The 21,125-nt window shown below is 59.5% G+C and overlaps 1 protein-coding gene across 1 annotated transcript in view; it reads right to left on the bottom strand.

The window, feature by feature from the left end:
- LOC117643846 (hemicentin-2-like) overlaps positions 1–21,125 on the bottom strand; it is a 166,533-nt gene that overhangs the window by 46,846 nt on the left and 98,562 nt on the right. The window contains exon 3 of the mRNA XM_034382963.1: positions 17,664–17,799. Within this exon, the coding sequence (XP_034238854.1) occupies positions 17,664–17,799 (136 nt within the window). The remainder of the gene's footprint in view (positions 1–17,663; positions 17,800–21,125) is intronic.

The following is a 21,125-nucleotide window of genomic DNA, read 5'->3' as shown; positions in this document are numbered from 1 at the left end:
TCATAATTTCGGCCGCCATAGTTGGGACGTCGTTTGGCCAACTCGTCGGCTCCGGCCCAGCGCGTCCGTTCCCCCCGAGGGCTCCGTCATGGAAGCAGGGCAAAGTAGACTTTGTAGCGCAATTGGCGATGAGAGAAAGGGCGTATCCGGGCGGGGGAGGGAGAGAGAGAACCCTCTTCCAAGTTGCACGCTTCCTATCAACTGAATGCTTCCAAAGCTTCATTATTTGAAAGCGCCCGCCGCCGCACCCCGCCCCGCCTGCCGCTCCACTGCCTCGGGCCTCGGGCGGGGTGCCGTCGAAACCGCAACTACTGAGGGAACTGACTGAACTGCTGATTCCGTCGGCAAGAAAGCGTCGGATCCATCGTTCCACCTAACCGACTCGGCCCGGGCTGCCAGCCCTGCCAGCGCCGCCAGCGCCGCCATCCCCACCAGCCTCAATTCGGATCGTCCCTCTTTTCACTTGAGATGATATCCCCCTTCCCCCTACTGCCCGCAAATGATACTGCCCGTTTCCCCTCATTATTCGGTATTCCCGCCGGGTAGCCATGCACCCTCGTGTGTCGAGTGCCTGCCGGCGCCTCCGGCCCCGCCCGGAGACACGCGACCGCTGGGCTGCCAATCAAAAGGCATGACACATCCCCGCGTGTTGCGACCGGAGTAAGCACTCTGGCTCGTGGCGTGTCCGAGACAGCTTTTTTGACACGACTTCTCTACTCTGGCCGGACACGCTGCCCGCTCTCGGGCGCATCAAATGAGAATCGATTCAAGCACGGTAAAAATAAAACATTTTTATGCGCGGTCTGAACAGCAAATAAAGCAGACTAATGACAAGGCCAGACTCTGCCGGCTAAATGAGTCGTTAGTCGTTCAAACATGACCACCCAGTCACCATCATCCCCTTCCATTCTCACTCCAGTTCTGGCTTTGTCCTCGATCAGACCAACCAGCCCATCCGTGTGACGGCCGACGGCGGTCACTTCTTTGCCGACCCAGTTCCATACCGTCATTGGATCGGCCGGTAGACAACGGTAGACCCCACTCGCTCTCCACACGCGCTGCAGGTCCGCCGAACACCCACTTGAACCACCACTACTGCCGCTCGGCACACAGCGCCACTCCCCCCCCTCGCAATCCGTTTACTCTCGACGGGGGGCCGGACCGGGCCGGACCGGGCCGCCCCGCTGGGGTCGAGGGTCAGTTTGTCGCGCTGGCACACATTCGCGGCGATGCATCGGGAGTTGGGAAAGTTTGGCGAGCAGACGGAGTCCGTGTCTATGTATGCGTCCCCCTCCCCCTCTCCTCTTTTTGCCCAGTGAGGAGGCAGGGGGAGTCGAAAGGCGTTTGCATACACAAAAGGAGGATCCGTGATTCTGATGCACAACATGCCAGGGGAGACGAAACAGACATATGCGGACAATCATACTGTTTCAGGTCAACGATGCATCATATTTGGGAGACCTGTGAAAAAATGGTGCTTCGAATAATTTTGTATGTACAATATGCCTAAATTCTCTCCCGCCACAAAAAGGGAGCCTTGAGGAGATGGTCAGTGCAGTCAGGCGCGGTGAGGCCCAGCGTGTCAGATCGACAGTGTTGCGGGGCGGACTGGGGGAGGGTCCGAATGGGAAGGCCGGAGAGGCCAGCAGGGCCAAACGAATTCATGTGCCGAGCTTCACCGGACTGCTCTCTGCACTGCGTGGCGTGGCGACGCCAAGGCGGCTGGCCCGCAACCACCGCCCTCCATCGGCGGCAGATCTCCAGTGCGCTCTCTCGCACGCACACGGCACGCCGCAAGGGAGAGAAAGAGAGAGAGCGTTCGGAACGAGACTACAGCGCTGCCCATTACAATGCTTTCCGCGTGGCCGCACTTACGACCCTCTTGGCCCCGACTGCCCTTGGCTGCCTTTGCCTGCCTTTGCGGCCCTATGGCCGTCCCGCCCTATGGCCAGTCCGACCGGGTCGACCACCTTCACGGCCACCGGCGCACACGAGCGCACACGCGCCCACACCGTCGTAAGTGTTTCTGAAAGGTGGCGATCGGAGTATGGCGATTTTTCGGACCTTTCCGCGCGCACTACGGCCAAGCTGGAAAAGAAATCTGGATGATACGCTTTTTAGGTATCCAAGCAAGACTACACTTCGAGTCCGAAAACTGACACGATTCAACTCGAATGTACAGTGTTAACATGGTGCATCGCCGGCCACACTGCGCGCGCTGAAACAAATTTCATGACTCGCGCGTTATTTTCCAGTGCACTTTTGCAAACACCACCAGGAGGGTCAAACGGCCCAAAGGGGCCGAAAAAGAAGCGAACTCACTGCATCACGCCATTGACCACTTGCGTGGACTTCTTCTGCTCCACGGCACAACAGGAAAAGTGGCGGGTGATGTACAGAGCGGCCCCCTCTTCGTCGGCCGCGCTGCACAACAGGGTGCCCCCTTTCCAACGCTGTTGCTCGCAGCTGGCACACCAAATGTCGCAGTGAGGGCCGCACCGTTGCCCCCGGCCGCTCCAGCCCCTGCGGCCCCGGCAGCGTTCACACTTTCGCTGCCAGCAAACTCGGGAGGGGGCGAACCTTGGTGGGGCCTTGCTAGCGCCTCATATTCACAGTAAAGACTTTCACCTTTGAGCAACGCTCGCAGCGCTCGCAGTGCTGCGGTGGAACAGTTAATTAATTTCACACGCACGTCTCGGCAGCTGGCGGCGCACTCGTCCACGAAACACGTAACACGGTGACAGCAGGCCCACTCCGAAGTTACTTCGCTGTCTCACCCGCACTCATGGTGCCGCATGGTGCTGCCCGCTAGGGTGCGGTAGAGACGGAGCACCTTGGGGATAATTGCTCAGCAGGGCCGAACTTTCCGCCATGCATAGGACGCCGCTAAATTGGTCCCGCGGTTTGTAAACGCCCTTTATCGTGGCGGGGAGGGCCGTCAGACCCTGGGGCGACCCTGCTAAGTCCCTTTGCTCCTCAACACGTGGCCGCCGCATGCTCGCCCAGCCGAGTGAGGGCGAGGACGCCGCGGCCCGTGAGTGCGACAGAGACACGAAACGGCTCTTCGGAATCCGTCCGCGAGGCGTCCCGCGGCGGCCCCGCGGCGGCGCACTCCAAAGTTGCCTTTCCGCTTTCCTAGAGTTGACGCTCGAGTTGTAAAGATATCGACCAGCGTATGCTGGCCAGGGCCGCGGGCGGCGGGGAGCGCTTTGCGGGAAAATACCGTGGAAGGGGGCCGCAGGGGAAGGAACAGGAAAGAGGGGGGTTCGTCTTGAAATCAGAGGGAGAGGGCCTCGCCTCTCGCTCGCACAGGTATGGAAAAAAAGCACTCCCCTTCCCACGCAATATCCGCGAGTTGTGACTAGGTGGTCAGCGGCACGCTGCACAGTGCTTTCGTCACTCTGTCCCTCTCGCACTCCTGAGGCGCCCTCTGCCTTTCATGCTGAATGAGCGAGGCAGAGCGACGCCGCTCAGAAGCGGACTGCAGCTCACGCGACGTGGGTGACACGGAAGTAGGACACATGGCTCCCACCCTTTTCGGCCCCATGTCTGATTTTTTTCCGGTTGGCAGTCGATTGCAGCTTGAGATGAATACTGCTGCCGTTGTGACGGGTGGCGGGCAGGGCCGGGCGCAGGGCTGTATCGAGACACCGTGCGCCTCTGCAAGCCATTTCCAAGAGAGAGAGGGAGAGGCGCTTTGGTACAGCGAGGCAGAGGGGAGTGGGTGGAGGTGGCAAGGTACAGAGGTGGAGTGGTCGAAGGCAAACAGTCCGAGTAGCTGCCGTTGACGGGGTGGAGTCGGGCTGCCTCCGATTGGGGCCGTGCCGTCGTCCAATCTACATGGCGTACTCCGCCGCCACCACTCGGCCTCGTCCAGCGATGCAGCGACGGAACACGGAAAAGTGGATAAGCTCGTAGTCTGACTACTTTGCCGTAGTCTGACAGCAACAATCTTTCCATAATTAAACGTTTCCATCTCGTCGAGCCAGGAAGCGGAGAGTGGAGGCACCGGACCGGGGTTGGGCCCTGGCTATGGGTTGGGCCCTGGCTATGGGTTTGGCCTTTGGCTATAGGTTGGGCCTAAGGTGCCGCGGGTTGTGCGAAGACCTCTCCCGCAGGTCACCCAGTCGGTCCAAGGCCGCGCTGCGCGGGAGCACAAGAAATGTTTCTCGCGGTTGGTAGTCACTGTGCCACAGGGCTGCCGCGGGGGCAGAGTGCGTGCGGCACTTTGGCCCGTCCCCTGTCCCCCTGTCCCCGCCCACAAAATGGAGAGGCTTTCGGCGCGTCCTGGGAACGGGACCGTGGGTGGCCAGCGACACGGCCGGGTTGGAACTACGCGAACCAACGCAGGCGGACTTCTTTCTGCCCGCTCGAATAATTAGCTTCTAAAAGGCGGCACCTGTTGGCGCGCCTGGACAGCGACCTGTGTCCCCCTGTGTCCCCGGTGTCCCCGAGGAACCCCCGCTTTTCTGCTTCATACCCGGATCCCTTCTCCCCGCACTCTCTCTTCCTTGCCCTGCTCACCTCTTTCCTGAAGGCAGCTTCTTTTCCCTCTGTCGGCTCGTGGCAGCGCCATGACAGTGCCGCAGCCTCTCTGCGGGAGTGACGTAGAAGCTCGCACAGAGGCCATTCGCGTCCCTCAACCTTCACCAAAAATGGTTTCCAATCTTTAAGAAATACAACCACCGCCGTGATGACGTCTTTCCACGTTCCCATCCGCCGTCATCTGTCACGGCGAGCTCGTCCCAGAGGAACGTCTTTGGCGGAGAGAGACGCCGACGCAGGGAAACAGCGAGGTACAAACCAAAGGCGCGGTGCGCAGCGTGCGCAGGAGAGAAGCTAAACCACATCACACAGTTTGGATTCTTGCGCTAACTGGCCCCGTCCCGGCCGTCCCGGCCGAGGCGCAAAGCTCCAGGCTGCAGGCACTGCCAGGCAGGCCGTGTTTTGAGGCACAGCCGTCGGGCTACATACTCGCCGACCAAGTTAGTTACGGCACGGCGTGTAGTTTACAACCAACTGTCTAATACGACGCGCGGGGAGGGGAATCAGATGATTTACTCTGCCACAATAGGCAGCGCGGCTGAATCCGAACAGGGCCTTGGTCCGACTCGCAAACCGACGGAACGCCCCGTGAGTGCGAGAGAGGACGCACAGCGACGAAACTGCACGGTTCGGAGTGAGCCTGCTGCAGCTGCCGCCGCGCGCAGTTCGTCGATTGTCACGGGAAGCAGCGGGGCGCATTGAAATCCGGGGACACTTGTTGTGCAATGCACACAGCGCAGCCACACGGGATGGATAATGCAGCAGAATCTGGTTGGAAGCCAGCAGGATACCAACACTATTTTAACAAAGTTCCTAAAAAGCAGCGCAAGAATGGAAAACTTTGATCGTTTTGGAATGAGATTACGAATTGCGCCGACGGGCTGTTTCCCCCCCAAAAAAAAAACTTGACATGTTGGTCTAGAAGTCCCAGCATGCCTTCGAGCCGGTAGGTCGGTCGACATAGCGAGTGGCTGTGGCTGCGCGGCGGGCGTTGGCGGCATCCACGGAGACGCCAGGCACACCAGCGGACCAAGAAAGACGTACAATCCGATTCGCAGGGAACGGAGTAAAAAGAAACGGGAAATGGAAACCTGCAGCGGCGTCTTACTGGGAAGGGTGGGGTTGGAGGGGTGGGGTGCGGACGGGGCCTGAATAAGTATGTAGAGCACCGTGCCGGCCTTAACGATCGACGTTCCAACGATAAAGGAACAGCACTGGATTAAAGGGTGGAGGCACGTCCTGTGGCGCGCGGGTGTGTGTGTTTGGATGTGTGTGTGTGTTTGAGGATGTGTGTGTGTATGTTTGTATGTATGTGTGGACTGTCTCGCAACACACATTCAATATTGCAGGACTACTACGGAGAAGTCCTGCTATTATGGTTCGCAAAAGAGAGGCCACTCAAATCATGAGACCTCCGGGATCAAATGAGGAAGACGTAGAAGACGTAGACGGTACCCCAAATATCATCCAATGTTTCCCCTTCCGCGTAAATGGATCTTGCAGTTGACACGCTATGCCTTCTGGGAACCTGCCAGTGTGAGTGCGTGCACGCTTGCGGGGAAACGGTTACACCGACCCGGCATGTCTGGTGCATGCATCACACGTTCCCCTTTTGGATGATTGCTTAACCAGCGAGGTTGGGAGACACGTATGTGCGACCATAGTTATCGACTGACCCCTCACCCCGTCCCCCAGCGACCACACCAACCCGTTCCCTTCAAACCGACGGCACGGGGGGTCATGTGGCGGGGCCTACCTGGGTTGTCGTCTGAATGGTTTCAAAGGCCAGGCCGCCCTACGTCAACAAGCGGGGCAGGCATGGTGGCAGGCATGGTGGCAGGCATGGCGGCAGCACCGCGCATAAGAGCCAATAGCACGGGGCTGAAAAGCGACGGGGAGGGGGTTGGGGGAGCGGCGTGCATTCATGTAGCTCTGATTGCGAAACCTTCCTACGGGGACACACACTTTACCCGTGGGAAGGAACGTAATATGCAGACACCAGCAGCCCTTTGGAACTGGAATTAATTTCGCGATCTGTGTTTTGGCGGCAGTGTGCGCGCTTATCCGCCTGCTTATGGGCACATTACTTTCAGCCGGGTCCGGCCCGGGGGCGTCCAAGATGTCCATGTCGGTGTTTGGCGCCCACATCGTAGGCCTTGCCTGGCCCGGGCCGGCCGCCCAGCAGGCCATAAGTCACAGTGGTCCTTTTGGCAATTACACCACACCCCGTGGCGTCCTTTTCGGCAGCCTGCGGGGTGCTGCGGGGCTGGGCCAGGCACGGCCAGGCTGGGGTGCGTGCGAGCGCGCACCAAAAATCCCCGGTCAGGTGAAATATCGCCCGTGAGGCGGTGGACGCCTGCGGGGGGCGCTGTGGGCGCCGCCGGCTTCACGCCGCGGGTGGACACTGCCCGGCCAGCCAGCAGATTTTTCGGGAGGCAGCGTGAACAGGCGCGGTGAACAGGGGCCGAACGCAGTGGCGGATCCAGAGTCGGCCCAAGGGGGGGGGGCAAAGTAGCACTTTTTGCCTACTTACAGGGGCAAATCGGTGCTTTTTGCCTACCTTTCAGGCGGCTATCTAGGGGTCAAGGGGGGGCAATTGTCCTTTTGCCCCCCCCCCCCCTGGATCCGCGCTTGGCCGAACGGGTTGCCGGCCGAGACATTCGAGCCTCGCGGTCATTGTTGCACACTACTGCCTCGACAGCGTAGACCAGGAGGGTCTGGCACTTTTTTTGGCTCTAGGAATTGAGACGGACTGGCGTGTGTGGCCACACACAGCCCTTTCACGGCCTTCGCCGAGAGCATCGTTCGAGAAAGCGGTTCGACGGCGCAGCCCGCTCGCCGCGATCCGACCGTTGCACCCGGTGCCGGGCGTGCCGGCGGCGCCGGGCTGGCGGGCGTGCACCTTGCCTCCACACCCTTGACCCCGCCGCCGTGACGCCGTGAATCAGCTCAGCCCGTCATCGATCACGCGCCGCAACGGACTGAACGCGCTGTCTCTCTCGCACTCCCGGGGCGTGCCGCGGGCGGTGCGGGCGAGACAGAGCGATGAAGCGCCGTTCGAAACCAGCCCGCCGGGCGGTGCGGTGCGGCGGTGCGGTGCAGTGGGGTGCCAGAAGCGATCTTCCAGACCCGATCCACCCCGCCGGCACCGCCGGCACCGCCGCCCTGATTTTTGCGCCTCATTCCCCGGCAATAAATCTCACCATCTCTGCGATAAATAAAACCCTTGTTCCCCCTCCACTCCCCGGCGGGCGGTGCGGTGCGGGTTCAAGGGGATTTCGGCCCACGGGTTTTATTTTTCATTTTTTTTCATTCAGTCCGCGTGTGTCCCTGTGCCGGTAACGTATGACGTCATTAGCAGGTGCCAGCTCTGTTTACACCCTTCAGCCGGTTAACTGAGTTGTTTATCTCCAGGGCGGCGCCATAGATCCCGACCACACCATTACACGCGGGGTGCGCGTCGAGGCCCCACCGGCTTCGACTGGTCCAGGGCCGGGTCCAGGGTCTCCAGGGGAGGGTGGCGGTGGAGTGGCGACGCCGTCCAGCGTACCTTTAACAATTAAGTATGGGGAACAAAGCCACCCCATCCTACCCTCAAATTTATTTATTACAATAACCTGAAAGTGATGTCATGTATCTCACAGTCATGAAAAGCAACGCTTTTTGCACAGAGTGACAGACTTTGCCATCAACAAGGTTTGAAAGGAAAGGAAACTCGCCACGAAATTGTCATGAAGCGACGACTGAAATCACTCCAGTGCAGCTACCGTCGCAATAAAGGCACTGGTGAAGATCCTTGCAGACCAAAAGCGCCTTGCTCTCTCTCTCGCTCTTCCTTCCGGCGCACCGAAGCGCCGAACCCGTTGAAGGAAGGTGATTAGGTTTGTTCCTCCTCGTCCGCCTCTTTTTAACGGCTTATTCTGGCATGTTTTCAGACCTCACTGCCCTTTCCTCCGCCCTCGTCCTTCGTACTCCATGCCCCGTTCTTCGTACGGCGTCTCTATTTCTTGTTTCGTCAGAGGGAGCTCCCCAGGCCGGGCCCAGGCTGGGCCGTGGCCGTGATACGCGCACGCCAAGCTGCACAACATTCACCTGACTGAAAGCAGGGGCTGAATGAGGGAGCGAGGATCGGAGGGAGATAGCAGCGAGGATTGATGTGGAGTGGGGGCGGCGCAGTGTACATGGGGGTGCGGTGCCGAGCCACTACAAGAAAAGGCACGTAAATGCTTTTTGATGGGTCCGGCCAAAACTTTCAGTGGCGTTATTCACCTCTCCATGGCCACCTTCGCGTGCGGCGGACGCACTTTCGGGCCGCACTAGCGCGCAACGACGCGCACAACTCAAAGACCCTGTTAGTGTCCACACGCACAGCGGCGAAAAAAAAACAGCCGGCGTGTCGCAGCCCCGCAGCCTCCCACAGACAAAAGGATGAGGCGGCTCATCTTGGGCCTTCCCTGGGGATAATGCTGGTGGCGTGGCAGTCCCACGGGCACCCTGGAGGCCGGCTGGAGGCCGGCTGGAGCAGGCTGGCAGAGTGGCCAGGCCGCTATCTTCGGTAAAGCGCGGAGCCCCGACACGCCCTGCCCCGCCACGCCCGCACAGCGCCAGCGACGCCCCTCAAGAGTCATCACTGTGTCCCCGGCCGTTCCGCCGCCGGCCAGCCTGCAGGCTGACTCCGAGCTGTGCTATCGCCACTGTCTCTCTCGCTCCCACATGCCGGACGCAGGGGCGGGAGCGAGACAGCGCGACGAAGACGCTCTGTGGGCGTGCCGGGCCGCCGCAGGCTGCCGGCTGGAAGTTCTGACCGCAGTTCCTTCTTCCTCGGCTCGCCGTCGGCTCCCCCCAGCGTCCGCACAGCGTCCGCACAGCGTCCGCACAGCGCGCTGAAATCCCTATCATGCCCATCCCCCAATAGCCATTTCCTCGGCAGCCGTATGCCCCGGGGCCAACGCAAAGCGTCCCCGGACGCCGGCCCGGCCCGTCCGCGAGCACAGTCCGCCAGAGCCAGCCCGCCGGCACGGCCCGGCACGGCCCGGCACGGCCGCCGATCCAACAGCCCCCACGGGTGGCCCCGGGGCTCCTAGTTCCTGCCGGACTGCTCGGACAGCGCGTCGCTCGGCGCGTCGCCGTCCGCTCGGCCAAATGTGCCGGGCCCGCACGTCCCCGTCGTGGTGCTCCTGCACCTCGTCGCCGTGCCAGTAGCTCCGGGCAATGAGAAGGACGCCTTGGTGGCCTGGGTGTCGAGGAGCGAGGGGAGGAGAGAGTCTTCTGCGGTGCGGATTAGGTGCTCCTCCAGGGACCTATGCTGTCGCCGTGCCCCGCCGCTCCGGCTCAAGACAAAAGAAACTCTACGAACCAAATCCTCTTCTTCGGGTGCAATGGACTGCTGCTCTTGAAGCAAAAAACTGATTGGAAATCATGTGTATTACTTGAGTTCCGTTTAAGAGAGTTGAAAGAAAGATCCCGTGTCCAAAGCTTTGTCCGCCGAAAATGGTCTTCAGTGGTACATCACGGACCTCTAACAAGCTGCCAGCTGCCTTGCTGCTGGCCCGGCCACGGCCTCGGCCAATCACGGTCTTGTGCTCTGACGTCATGCATGTGTGTGCTTCTCATATTATGTGTGCCGAAACAGGGAGAGCGCGACTTGGCTCCGCGTGATGAAAAATCTCCCCGACGAGAGAAAAAGCCGCCGGGTTCTAGAGCACGCCTTATACGGCACGGGAGTGAGATATATATTTTTCCTTGCACGAGGGCGACGCTGCGACGCACCGCTGCCCTGCAAACGCGCGTACCTCGGAGTGACTTTCGCAAAGGGTGACGCACCACGACGCACGCGCGCTGGCTAGGCCCGACAGGCCCCGAGACGGCTCGGAGTGAAAACTCATCAAAAGGAACAGACCGGCTGCGGCCCCTTGAAAGCAATGAGGCTGGCGCACACACTGCTTTACTACACACTGTACACAAAACAAAATGGCTGAAAAATGGGGCAGAGGACGCAAAGAGTGGCGAGGGGTGGGGGTGGGTGGCAGTCCCAGCTGCAATAGCTCCACACAGACCGGGGTTAGAGTTATAGCGACCCGATGATAATATTTCACGAGTGCATGCGGGGTGAGGCAGCGGGGGCGGCGGAGAGTGGGGCAGGGGGTGCGCCCGGCTGGGTCCCGCGCCCCACCCGACCCCGCCCGGCCCTGCTGGCTGGCGGTTTGGGGGTGGCGGGCAGTGGCGAGGCGGGGCTCTATATGCACCTGTCATCCGTCGTCTGGTGGTGTGACGCGCACGACGCGGGCCCAGCTGGTGCTCTCGAAAAACAACCGTGCCGAACGGGCAGCAAACGGGCACCGCAATGCGCCTGGCGAGGCACGGTTAGGCAGTGCTGGACCCACAACGCCCCGTGTCTGCGGCCGCTGCTTCCCCCGCAATCTAATCTCTTATCATCTTCGACGGTCGGTCGGTCAGCCAGCGGCGACCCCGCTCCCCTACTCGAGTCTTGGAGTCTTCGATCTGTAAGTCGGACCCATCCACGGCCCGCCCCGTCCCTCGGCTACTCAGTTAGTTGCTATTTTATGGGCAATAAAAGCTCTTCTGCAGCTTGGCCGTGACTCTCCGCCCTTCCTCTCGAGACCCACCGACCGACCGCAGCACCCAATCGCCCAGGCCGGCCCGGGCGGTACCCTGGATGACAATCCCATTTCCGAGTGGATCCGTGTGGGAAAGGCACGAGGGCCACGGCAGTAGAAGTGCAGCCCGGTGTATCATCCAAGGTGTGGTGTGGGAGGAACGCGCAGCAACACAGCCTGGCATAATTGGCCAGCACCCCGAGCAGAACACGCACCGCGGGTAGCCTGGGGCGTTGGGCATCTCACAGCGCCAAGGCCCACATTTACCCCAAGAACACCCTAAACGTATCGTCCGGAAAAGCACGGTGAGCTATTGTGAAAGCGTAAACCGGCCAAAAAAAAAAAACGACGCAGCTAGGACGCGGAGCAGTGTCCTGGCCTCATGTGTTCGCTTCCAGCGGAACGAGGGACCAAATTCCTGACCAGCTCCAAGGCCGACCCACCCCAATTAGATGCGCGTCAGACGACACGAGGGCGGACGCCCCTCTGCGCGCCCGCCCCGCCCCGCCCCGCCCCGCCCCACCCCGCCCCGCCCCGCCCCGCCTCACGCCACCCCGCCCCGCCCCGCCCCGCCCCACCCCGCCCCACCCCGCCCCACCCCGCCCCGCCCCGCCCCGCCTCACGCCACCCCGCCCCGCCCCGCCCCGCCCTACCCCAACAGCCACATCCGGGCCGCATGGGGCGCAGAGGAATGCGAGGAGGCAGGTATCGGCGACGTGAATCCAGAGCACCCCGTCAGCGTCCTGTTACTGCCGTCGGACTGCCGCCACCGGAATGCCGCTGCGCAGCGTGCCCAAGCGTGCCGACCCGACGCACTGCAGGACCCACGCGCTTTAGGAGGTGCCAATAAAGCGACACGCAAACAAAAACATTATCGTGTTGATGTTGTTTTTTCTCCTTTTTCCTGCCGCGTGCCGCGATTTACACCGCGGTAGCCACGGCCGCGTCCGCTCCAATGCCCAGAGGATGTATTTCACCCACCCCCACCCCCGCGGCCCCCTTCCTTGGGGGCCGACGAATGATTACCGTTCGCAGTGTCCGCTGGGAGGCAGTAAGAGGGGGCGGCGGCCCGGCCCAGCCAGGCCCCGCGCGCCCCCCTGGCGCCCCCGCCCCACAGAGCCTATACGTGCGCGGCGCGGCGCGAAGGGCGAATATTTTCCGCCTCGCTCGCTCGGCCGGCGGCCCGCGCGCGGCGCGACAGAGAGGAAAGCAGGGGGGAAAAGGGGGCGGCGATTTTACAGAAATGAGAACGAATAGACGGGGGGAGGGCGCGGCGAGCGTAAACAAGAAAAGGGGGCTGATTTTACGAAATGCGCCCGGGGCCCTCGTACGTGACACACACATGTACACACCTCCCCATTGGGATTAAATATGCAGCACAACCCCACCCCACACCGGGTAGTCTCGCAGGGCTCGGCGCGGGCAGCGGCTTACTCACACAGATCCAGGTTGGGGCCGTCCTCCGGAGGGCTGCAGGGCTGGCCGGGTCGTGTGAGTGTGTGGGGGATGCTCGCAAGATGTGGTGCAGGGCTGGCCGCGGCGGGGTGGGGCAGGCGGGCCCCCGAGGCCACTACAATCACAAGTAACGCGCTGGATTCCCACTCAGTGCACGTGCACCTCCACGGCCGTCTGGATGAGCTGTCGAAAGGGACTCGGCGGGGCCGTGGCTGAACTGGCCCGCGGAAAAAGGATTTGAAAAAGAGAAAGACAAAAAGCAAACTATATCTCGTCTTCTCCATTTCCAATAGCAGCATTGATTGACTGTGCACGTGTTGCATGCCAATTAAAATGCAGTGCGCATTTTGCACACCAGTGAGATGGCGGGCGGGTGATTTGAAAAAACGCATGCTAGCCGATTTGCTTGATTCACAGATTCCCCCCCCCCCCCCCGTGTATTGTTTTTGTTCGGAGCGTTTCGAGCCCGTATCAGGACAGACCATTCCCGTCGACTTGTCCCCTTGTCCTTTATGCAAATAACGAATCGGTCCGACACAGGACGGCCTGTCGATTTATGGCTCACAGCGTCAGTAACGCACTGCGGCCACCCCGCGATAAACAACACCAGCAGCACACACTGCCCCGCGCACCGCGCAGCACCGGAACAAGATTCCTAATTTAATTTTGGACAGGGGAAACGCCGACAGACACTGTGAGGGCCGGCCACCGGTGGCAAAGGTGCCGTTCCCTCGTCAAGTGTGACAAGCAGCAGACCAACAGCAAAAATAGTTTTGAAACGATTAAATTTTTTTTTCAAATCACTGTGTAAAGTAATAGGGCGAAAAGCTTTTCAACAGTGCTCCCTAAAAATGAGGGGAACCAAATTATTTCCCCTTTTATACCCTCCACCTCCCCTTTGGCCATCCCGTGTCACTCCGCCTTTCGCCCCAATCGTCACCTTCCATTTTCATTACGCCGTCTGCGTCGCCCCGCCCTACCCCGCCCCGCCCCGCCCCGCCTCGCCCCGCCCCGCCTCGCCCCGCCTCGCTGCCTCCGAGGCAAAAACCGGAGGTGATGTGCGCGTCGCGTCGCCAGCCACGCCAGCCCGGCGACGTGACCCCCGCGACCTCGAAAGCGCCCCCGCCCCCTCTCCTCGAATTCTGCCAGTCACCCTCGTGCACCGCAGCATCCCAAGGTGGGAGATGGATGCCATGCAGTGTGTGGGATGCAGGAGGTGTGGGTATGCTTCCACAAGGCATCCCTGCTAAGTAAGGCCTCCTTAAAAAGTCACGTTTGCCAAGTAGTTGGTTTGTTTAGTTTCGTCCAATCCTCTCAGAATCCCTGCTAGTATCCATTTTTTCACCCGATTGGGCTCCAAACAGTTCCGACAAAAACGACCCAGGTGACAGTGACCTCAAAAGACGATAACGAACGAGTAGAGTAAAGGCGTCTGCGACGCTTCACAGCACCGCGTTTTACGCCACAAGTCGTACGCCGCCACGCCCCGCCACGCGAGCCAAAGTTTGAGGGCGCGGTATGAAATGAGCAGGCGCAAATAGCTGACCGAGTGATTCCAGCGCGGTCCCATTAAAGTTGGAGCAGGTTTGCGGCGGGCCCAAATCATTTACAAGACTTGAAAAAAGGAGAGAAACGTTCAAGAAACTGCGCAGGTGTGCGCGCGCACGCTCGACCTGGACGCAATTTTGTTTAGAGAACAAAGACTGAATTAAGTTTACCTCTTAGCTTTCTCTCGCGTTGGGGAGCCCTCTCAGACTGCGTTGTGGTCCGGGGACGTGGTGATAGAAGTCCATCGTTATGGCACAGCACGGACGAGGCAGTCAGTCAATAACAAAAGCCGATATCTAGCATGCAGGCAGAGGCAAATATGGGCGAATATGCCGCGAGGGACATGCAGCACGTTCCAAACTGGGACACACACACACGAGATGCGGAGGTGTTGATGACATATTGACACTAGTGTATCAGTGCTGTCCAGATCAGGCCTCTCCTATATTATTCATATACAAGCAAAAGCTCACATCCAAGCTGGGGGCAAGGAAATGAAAAGTTTCGGGCATGTTTTGAAATCAACAGAGTGCTTGTATTTGAAAATAAGTGCCAAAGACGCTACACCACGTGGAAGGCACCGTGAGAGGAACGTCTCGAGAAAGGAGGAAGTTTGCGGGCTCTTTGATTCCGCCCACTCTCACGCACCACACAGTACAGTGCGCGTAGGCGGACTGGCAGGCTGCCAAGCAAGCCGCGAAGTCGCCTTCTCGGGCTTGAATAAAAGCTGAAAATGTTATTCCGTTCCAGCACTTGATGAAATATAAAGGCACCCCGCCGCTCTGCCAACAGTCTGCCTGCTGCGTGCGTCGAGGCGGAGGCAGAGGTAAAGGCCCACCCTCTCTCGTGGGCAGGAAAGCCCAGGCCTTTTCCCAGGTGGCTGTACGCCAGTCTACCCGGAGGGGTCAACGTTGAGTTGGCAAAGGTTAAAAGGGTGGGGCCGGTGATAATCTGAGAGTTCTTCTGTGTTTGCGAGGCAGTGAGTCTCTGAGTTCAAAAGGTACAATATTTACCCGCTTTAATTTATAGAGGCCGATCTTCCTGCTGGGTGTGAGGCTGATGGACGCCCGCTCCGCTATCTCCGCCGGAGGATCCGCCCTGCCTTCCAGCGGGGCGGAGTCGCCAGATGGCAGCCAGCCCGGCAGCTTTTATAGCTGCAGAAGTAGCGGTGCCGAAGGCCGAAGCAACAGATAGTATGCGGCCCCAGTGCCTAGGAGGGGAGTCTGGAAGTAACTTGCGCCCGTGCCAGCGCAGCCACGCCTAAACTACAGACAGCTGTGTCATGCACTTGGGGCGTGAGCATGGACTTCCGTGGGCGCTGAAGTCAGAGTCTTTTTGCATCTTAAACGATGCTACAAGCCATGATAATAAGATTACAACTTCATTGAATTTGACTACTAAATTTCATTCCCTCAGTTTGTTCTTTGTCAGTGCAAATCCTCAGCAAAAAAAATGCCAGCTTAGTACTTTGTTGAGACAAAAATGTTGGTGAAGGTCACAAGCCTCAGGTTTGTCCAGAAGTAGCATGTTTTCCGCAACAATCATACACCACCTACCGCTGCCCTCCCTCGGAGACTCCCAGCCCCGGGCGTTGTGCAGCCTGCACCAGAGCAGCGCTCCAACTGTCTCTGTCCATCCCCAAGGGCGCGAGAGAGACAGAACAGCACAGTTCGGACTCAGCCTGCTGTGCACACAACTCAAATGCAGCCAGCTTGAGCCTGTCTGAGATTGGGGGCGTGTCGCCACGGGGCTGACGGCCCCGGCTCGTGCTCGTCGGAAGACAAAAGCGAATATGGAAATAAACGCGAGAAAAAAATATTTACGATGCGTCCCCGGGGTCGGGGTCCCGAAAGCGGCCCAAAGTCAACTGACTGAGAAGACGGCGAAGGGGCCTTGAAAAACAGCCCCGGGGCGAGGAAAGCTGCAGAGGCACACCATGGCAGATGGAGAGCAGAGTTGTAATCGCGGGCAGAGCTCCCAGCAAACAGGTTGTCACAGCTAGAAGTGCAGTGCGGGCGCAACGACCTGCCGTGCAGAAGACTGGGTGGGAGTGAACTTCTTTAAATTTACATTCTCTAAACGGGATGATCTAACCAGATTGTCTCTTTAACCCACATTCGGTACAACCTCTCACCTAACCTGCATTTCTGCTGCTGCCTAATGGGGGCCGCACGCGATATTATGGATGGTCCGTCAGTGGCGTCTGCAGCCTGCCTGCAGCCTGCAGCCTGCAAGCGTAGGCTGGCTGCCACGCCTTGACCCGGTGCGTTTCGGTCCACGGCACATCATTGATGCAGCAGGGGTGGAGATTCATGTCGGGGGCGTGACAAAGGGGGAGTGGGGATTTTGCTGACCGCGGCCAGTGTAACACGACACAGCACTACCTCCTAAGAGGCCTGCCGCAGGGAGGCCCGACTTGCAGGCAGAATAATTACTATCCGAACACGTTTCCAGGAGCGACGCCGACGTGGAACAGCGGTGCAAAACGGAACGAAGCGGCCGGGATCTGCAAATTGTCTTCCCCCGTCCGCGCTCTGCACACGGCGCACGATTTATTGCAGCATCGAGCGGACGTCCGGCCGGCCGCGGAGCGCGTTTTAACCGCGGCAGTAACGCGGCGATCGCATCCATCCCCGGGCCGGGCCGCGCCAGGCGAGGCACACTTTTTTACAGGCCAGTTTTATCGCCGAAAAGTAGTTGTGCAGCAGACGGCCTTTATTTCGTTGCTTTGGATGGACGCCCGCCGGACTGTTGTTCGCAAATTTCCTGATGCAGGCGATTTCCTTCACGAACACGGACACGCGAAAGTGCCCCGGGTAGACCGTGCTGCCGTGTTTGAAAGCGTGTATACACGCGTTTAAAACTCGATTGATTCTGTTGTCGACGTTGGGCTCGCCACAATCAAACTGTTAAAAAAAGGGAGACCTACCTGCTTACGCCAGTCTCGGCTTGCGTGGGTGAGTGTGTTTTGTCTGTGAAGGTGTGGGTGGTGCGATGAAAGGGCACGCGCGTGCGTGAGTGTATTTGTGTTTGTCGCCGACAAACGGATCTAGAAATTTGGTTTCGCGATTACAGCGAAGCCCTTTGAACTACAATAAAACCGCGAGGCACACAGGCCGCCGCCACAAGTTCCATTATAATACCGACAAAGGGGCTCTTCTTTCACCTGGGCCTCGGCGGGGCCTCGGTGGGGCCTCGCCTCCGCAGCAACGCCGCGAGCCCCGGCAGCCGCGCCATCCGAAGGGTGGTTTTGTCGCTCCGTTCCTCTCGCACTCACGGGGTGTCCCGCAGGGTTGCGAGAGAGACAGCGCTACGAGATGACTCACAGGGCTGGCCGGCAGGGCCCTGGCTTTCCATTCGATAAGGCAACGAGCTTCGCTTGGCTTCGCCACCCATATAGCCCGCGGCGGCCAATAGAATGTTTTATTGGCCGAACCGAAAGGGATGCCGATGGCGGGCAATTCGGATCAAATAGAACTGGAACTCATTGCTACTCACGTGTAGATGGGCTTGCCCGACGCGTCCCGGAACCACAGCACCATGTTGACGCGGTCGGAGGTCTTGTCGCTGGGGTCGATGTCGCAGGGCAGCGACACTTTGCCGTCCAGCACGGCCTCCACGCTCACGCTGGACACTGCAAAAAGAGCAAGCGAGGCCGTCACAACTTTGTGGATGCACCCTAGTTTCTTTGAGGAAGGTCTTTTTTTCGCAGAGGAGAAAATGAGCCTTGACTTTCACACCCCACTAACAGCCGGGCGGCGCCGCAGCCTTGCGTGAAGCACGCCGCACTGGTGGCACGCCACGCCGGGGCACGGCACGCCACGGCAGCACGTGGCACGCCACTGCCGCGTAATGCTGGAAATCACTATATTCCTTGACGGCGGCCAAAGTTGGAGAGACACGAAGGGCTTGTCGCTAATTTCAATGTTGTGTGCGCATCCGCGGGGCCGCCGCGGGGCTGCGGGAGGGAGCCCCGTGCACTTCCTGCTAGGGTGGGGCAGGCACGCAGGCCCACCCACAGAGAGAGCAGGCCTAGTACACATGAACAAAAGGGCGAGTAAGTTCAGGCCGCAACGTATGATTTGTTTGAAACCATCCGTTTACACCCAACAATAATTTAAACGCAGTTCCAAACCCTCGCAAGACAGTGGTTCATGGCAATTAAGATCTTCCGAGACACCACTTCGAATCGGCAATTTGGCGAAGAACAGGAAAACGGATTGGGGGCGCACCCCTCCCCGGAACCGCGGTGCCTCCTGTCGAGGTGCTGCGCTGCGAGGAGGTTTGAAATCAGCATCGCGATAGCGGGCGAGGAACTTGTGTGTGGACGTTGCCGATGAGCGAGGCGGATTGCTTATACGCAAACATGAGCGCACACACACATACTCTCACACTCTCACACACACTCCGGCTACCGCGGGTCCTTTCCAGTGGCGTTGCGGGGACCGCGGTGGCGAGGACCAGCGACGCCTCACAACGATTTCCGATAGGCCGCGTGGCGCTGCGTAGCACTGCGTGGCGATGGGGGCGACGGGCAGACCACCCAGGCGACGGTGCGTACCGCGCCCGCCCCGACCCGCCCCAAGCGTGGCCCGCCGAGCGTGATCGGGACGTAATCAGACGCGTAAGCAACCGGTCCGTTGACGCCGACCCCCCTCTTTCCCGCCCTCCGATGACCGCGGCCCGGCCAAGGTGATCCCAGGCGACCTTTATCCGAGGCCCTGCGATGTGCCTCGTCACCTGTTGGCGCCGCTATTCACTTTGCGATGTCCACTGCAGATTAGTCGGCCGCCGGCCTCGACGGTACTTTGGCTTTCAACAGACGGCCGCGTGACCGACTGATTAAAATCGTTTCTATCGTTTTCATGGGTGAAATTCGATTAAGGTTTGTGAAGCTCGGCGAAATTCGCTACTCTTGTTAAAATTAGAACTCCGTGAACATTTAGAAGAATTTCTTCACCGCTGCCATTAGAAGCAGGACTGTGAGGGGTAGTGCACCACAAGCCACGCCCCACCCCACCCCGCCCCGCCACGCCACGCTCGTCTGCTGGTTACTACAGGGTTACGCCCGGAACGTGACACCGTAAAGAACATGGACGTGAGCGTGCTCTTTCGTCACCGCATCGTGATATTCACCTAGCGCGTGACATGCACGCACGCGCGGCCACGGCTCTGAGAGACAGGCACAGACTCACAAAGTGTACACTGCGAAAGAAGTCTGGCTAGAAAGTTGGAGTTTTGCGCGATGAATCTCTCAGAACGGGAATAAATATGAGATTTTTTTTGTCATCTCAGACTTGCAGTCATGTGCTTATTGAAACTTCCGCGACAGTTTTGACAGAAAGCAAAGAGGAAATAATTCGCTAGCCATGTAGCAAGTCACGAGAAAAACCACTAGCCACGAGAAGAGAAATAGGACGCCACTGAATCGCGGCCTCCCAGTCGGGCATGTTCACAAGCTTTCTCCATTGCCGACTCTGACGGTGTTGGCCATCGACAGGTGGACGACCTACTTGGCTCCTCTCTCCCTGTTCTGCTTCTTGATTGGCGGTGCACTTTGCAGCCAGACGTCTGGGAAGAGGACAGAACCACCTTCTCGGCATCCCAGCAGACTGATTCATTAAAAATGCCCCCTGCCTTCCCCCGATGCCGCAGTAACACCGTGAGGTGTGAGATGGAGACGGAGCGACGAAAGCACCGCCAGAAATTAGATTCCAGCGTGAAGCGCCTCAGTGCATGCACGGGCGGAATGCACGCTTATAGACGATTCAAGAATGTTGTTTTTGTTGTTGTTGTGAAGCGGAAATCACTTTCCCTGACCCAACCCGCCTGCTTCCCCAACCCCTCATACCACGCTGCCCAACCCCCTGCTTCTCGACCCCCCGATGCTTCTGCGCCGCTAGTGCTTGCGGTTGTGGCTGAGCTACACGTGAGAACACGCCACACACACACAAACACACACACACACACGAGACATATCGCACGCTTCCGGGGGACAGATTGCGCCGTGCCTTGTTTCGCTCGCTCACGGCCCCGCCCGGCAAGGCTCGACGCGGCCCGGCGCGGCCCGGCGCGGCCCGGCGCGGCCCGGCGCGGCCTGGCGCGGTGCAGCGGTGCCCGAAAACGTGCCGCCTATCCCTCAGCGTCGCGACGCCTGGTGTCGTGTCCGGGGCGTGGCGTGGCGGGGCGTGGCGGGGCGTGGCGGGGCGGGGCAACCCCACCGCGTCGTTGTGGCCGTGCCCACTCGTGTATGGTGTACGTGACGGGCCCGGATATGATGATCCGGACAGCGGTGATCCGACCGGGTAATCCGTCGGGTAATCCCGCGGGGGCGGCTTACATCGCTGCGCGGCCACAGGTAAGCAATCTGCGGGCAACACCACAGCGCTTTTGACTCGATACGGGGTTTTTAGTGAGTAAACTAACTGACTTGCGGTGCACTGGGTGGGTGGCAGTGCGACCCTGCGCATTAATGTCCCCAATTTACCATTTTTTTGCGAGGGAGTGTACCAGCCTGTGTGCCTGGCGCGGTGCAGTGGGTGCTGCGGGTACTTTTATCCTGGCAATGTGGCCCCGCGAATTAATGTGCTGGGAGCAGCCGCCAGCTGCTGAGCGGAGCGCTGCCGACGAAGGCGCGCCTCCTGCTCTTGGCCAAGAAGCTGTCTAAGAAGGCAGCGGGCGTAAATTCGGAAGCATGTAGAGGGCGGGGCTGGGAGCGGCTGGAGGGGGCGACCGGTGGCGGGTTCTCTCACGCGCCGTGAGTCTAAGTGATAATGAATAATACGAGGAAAACAGCCACAAGGGAGATCCGCCAAGGACCCTCCACCAGGTGCAGCCTCCCCCGGAGAACTGGGAACCCACCTCGCATATTGGACACTGTTATATAGTTTTCACTGAACGAAGCTTTCTTTCACGAATTGTCCCTAAGAGACTTGCTTGGAACAAAATGAAATGTTTTAC

This window comes from Thrips palmi, unplaced genomic scaffold (assembly GCF_012932325.1).
Source record: "Thrips palmi isolate BJ-2018 unplaced genomic scaffold, TpBJ-2018v1 HiC_scaffold_17, whole genome shotgun sequence".
NCBI lineage: Eukaryota > Metazoa > Arthropoda > Insecta > Thysanoptera > Thripidae > Thrips > Thrips palmi.
Note: the sequence above shows the minus strand (reverse complement) of the source record. Positions and strands in the feature narration are given on the sequence as shown.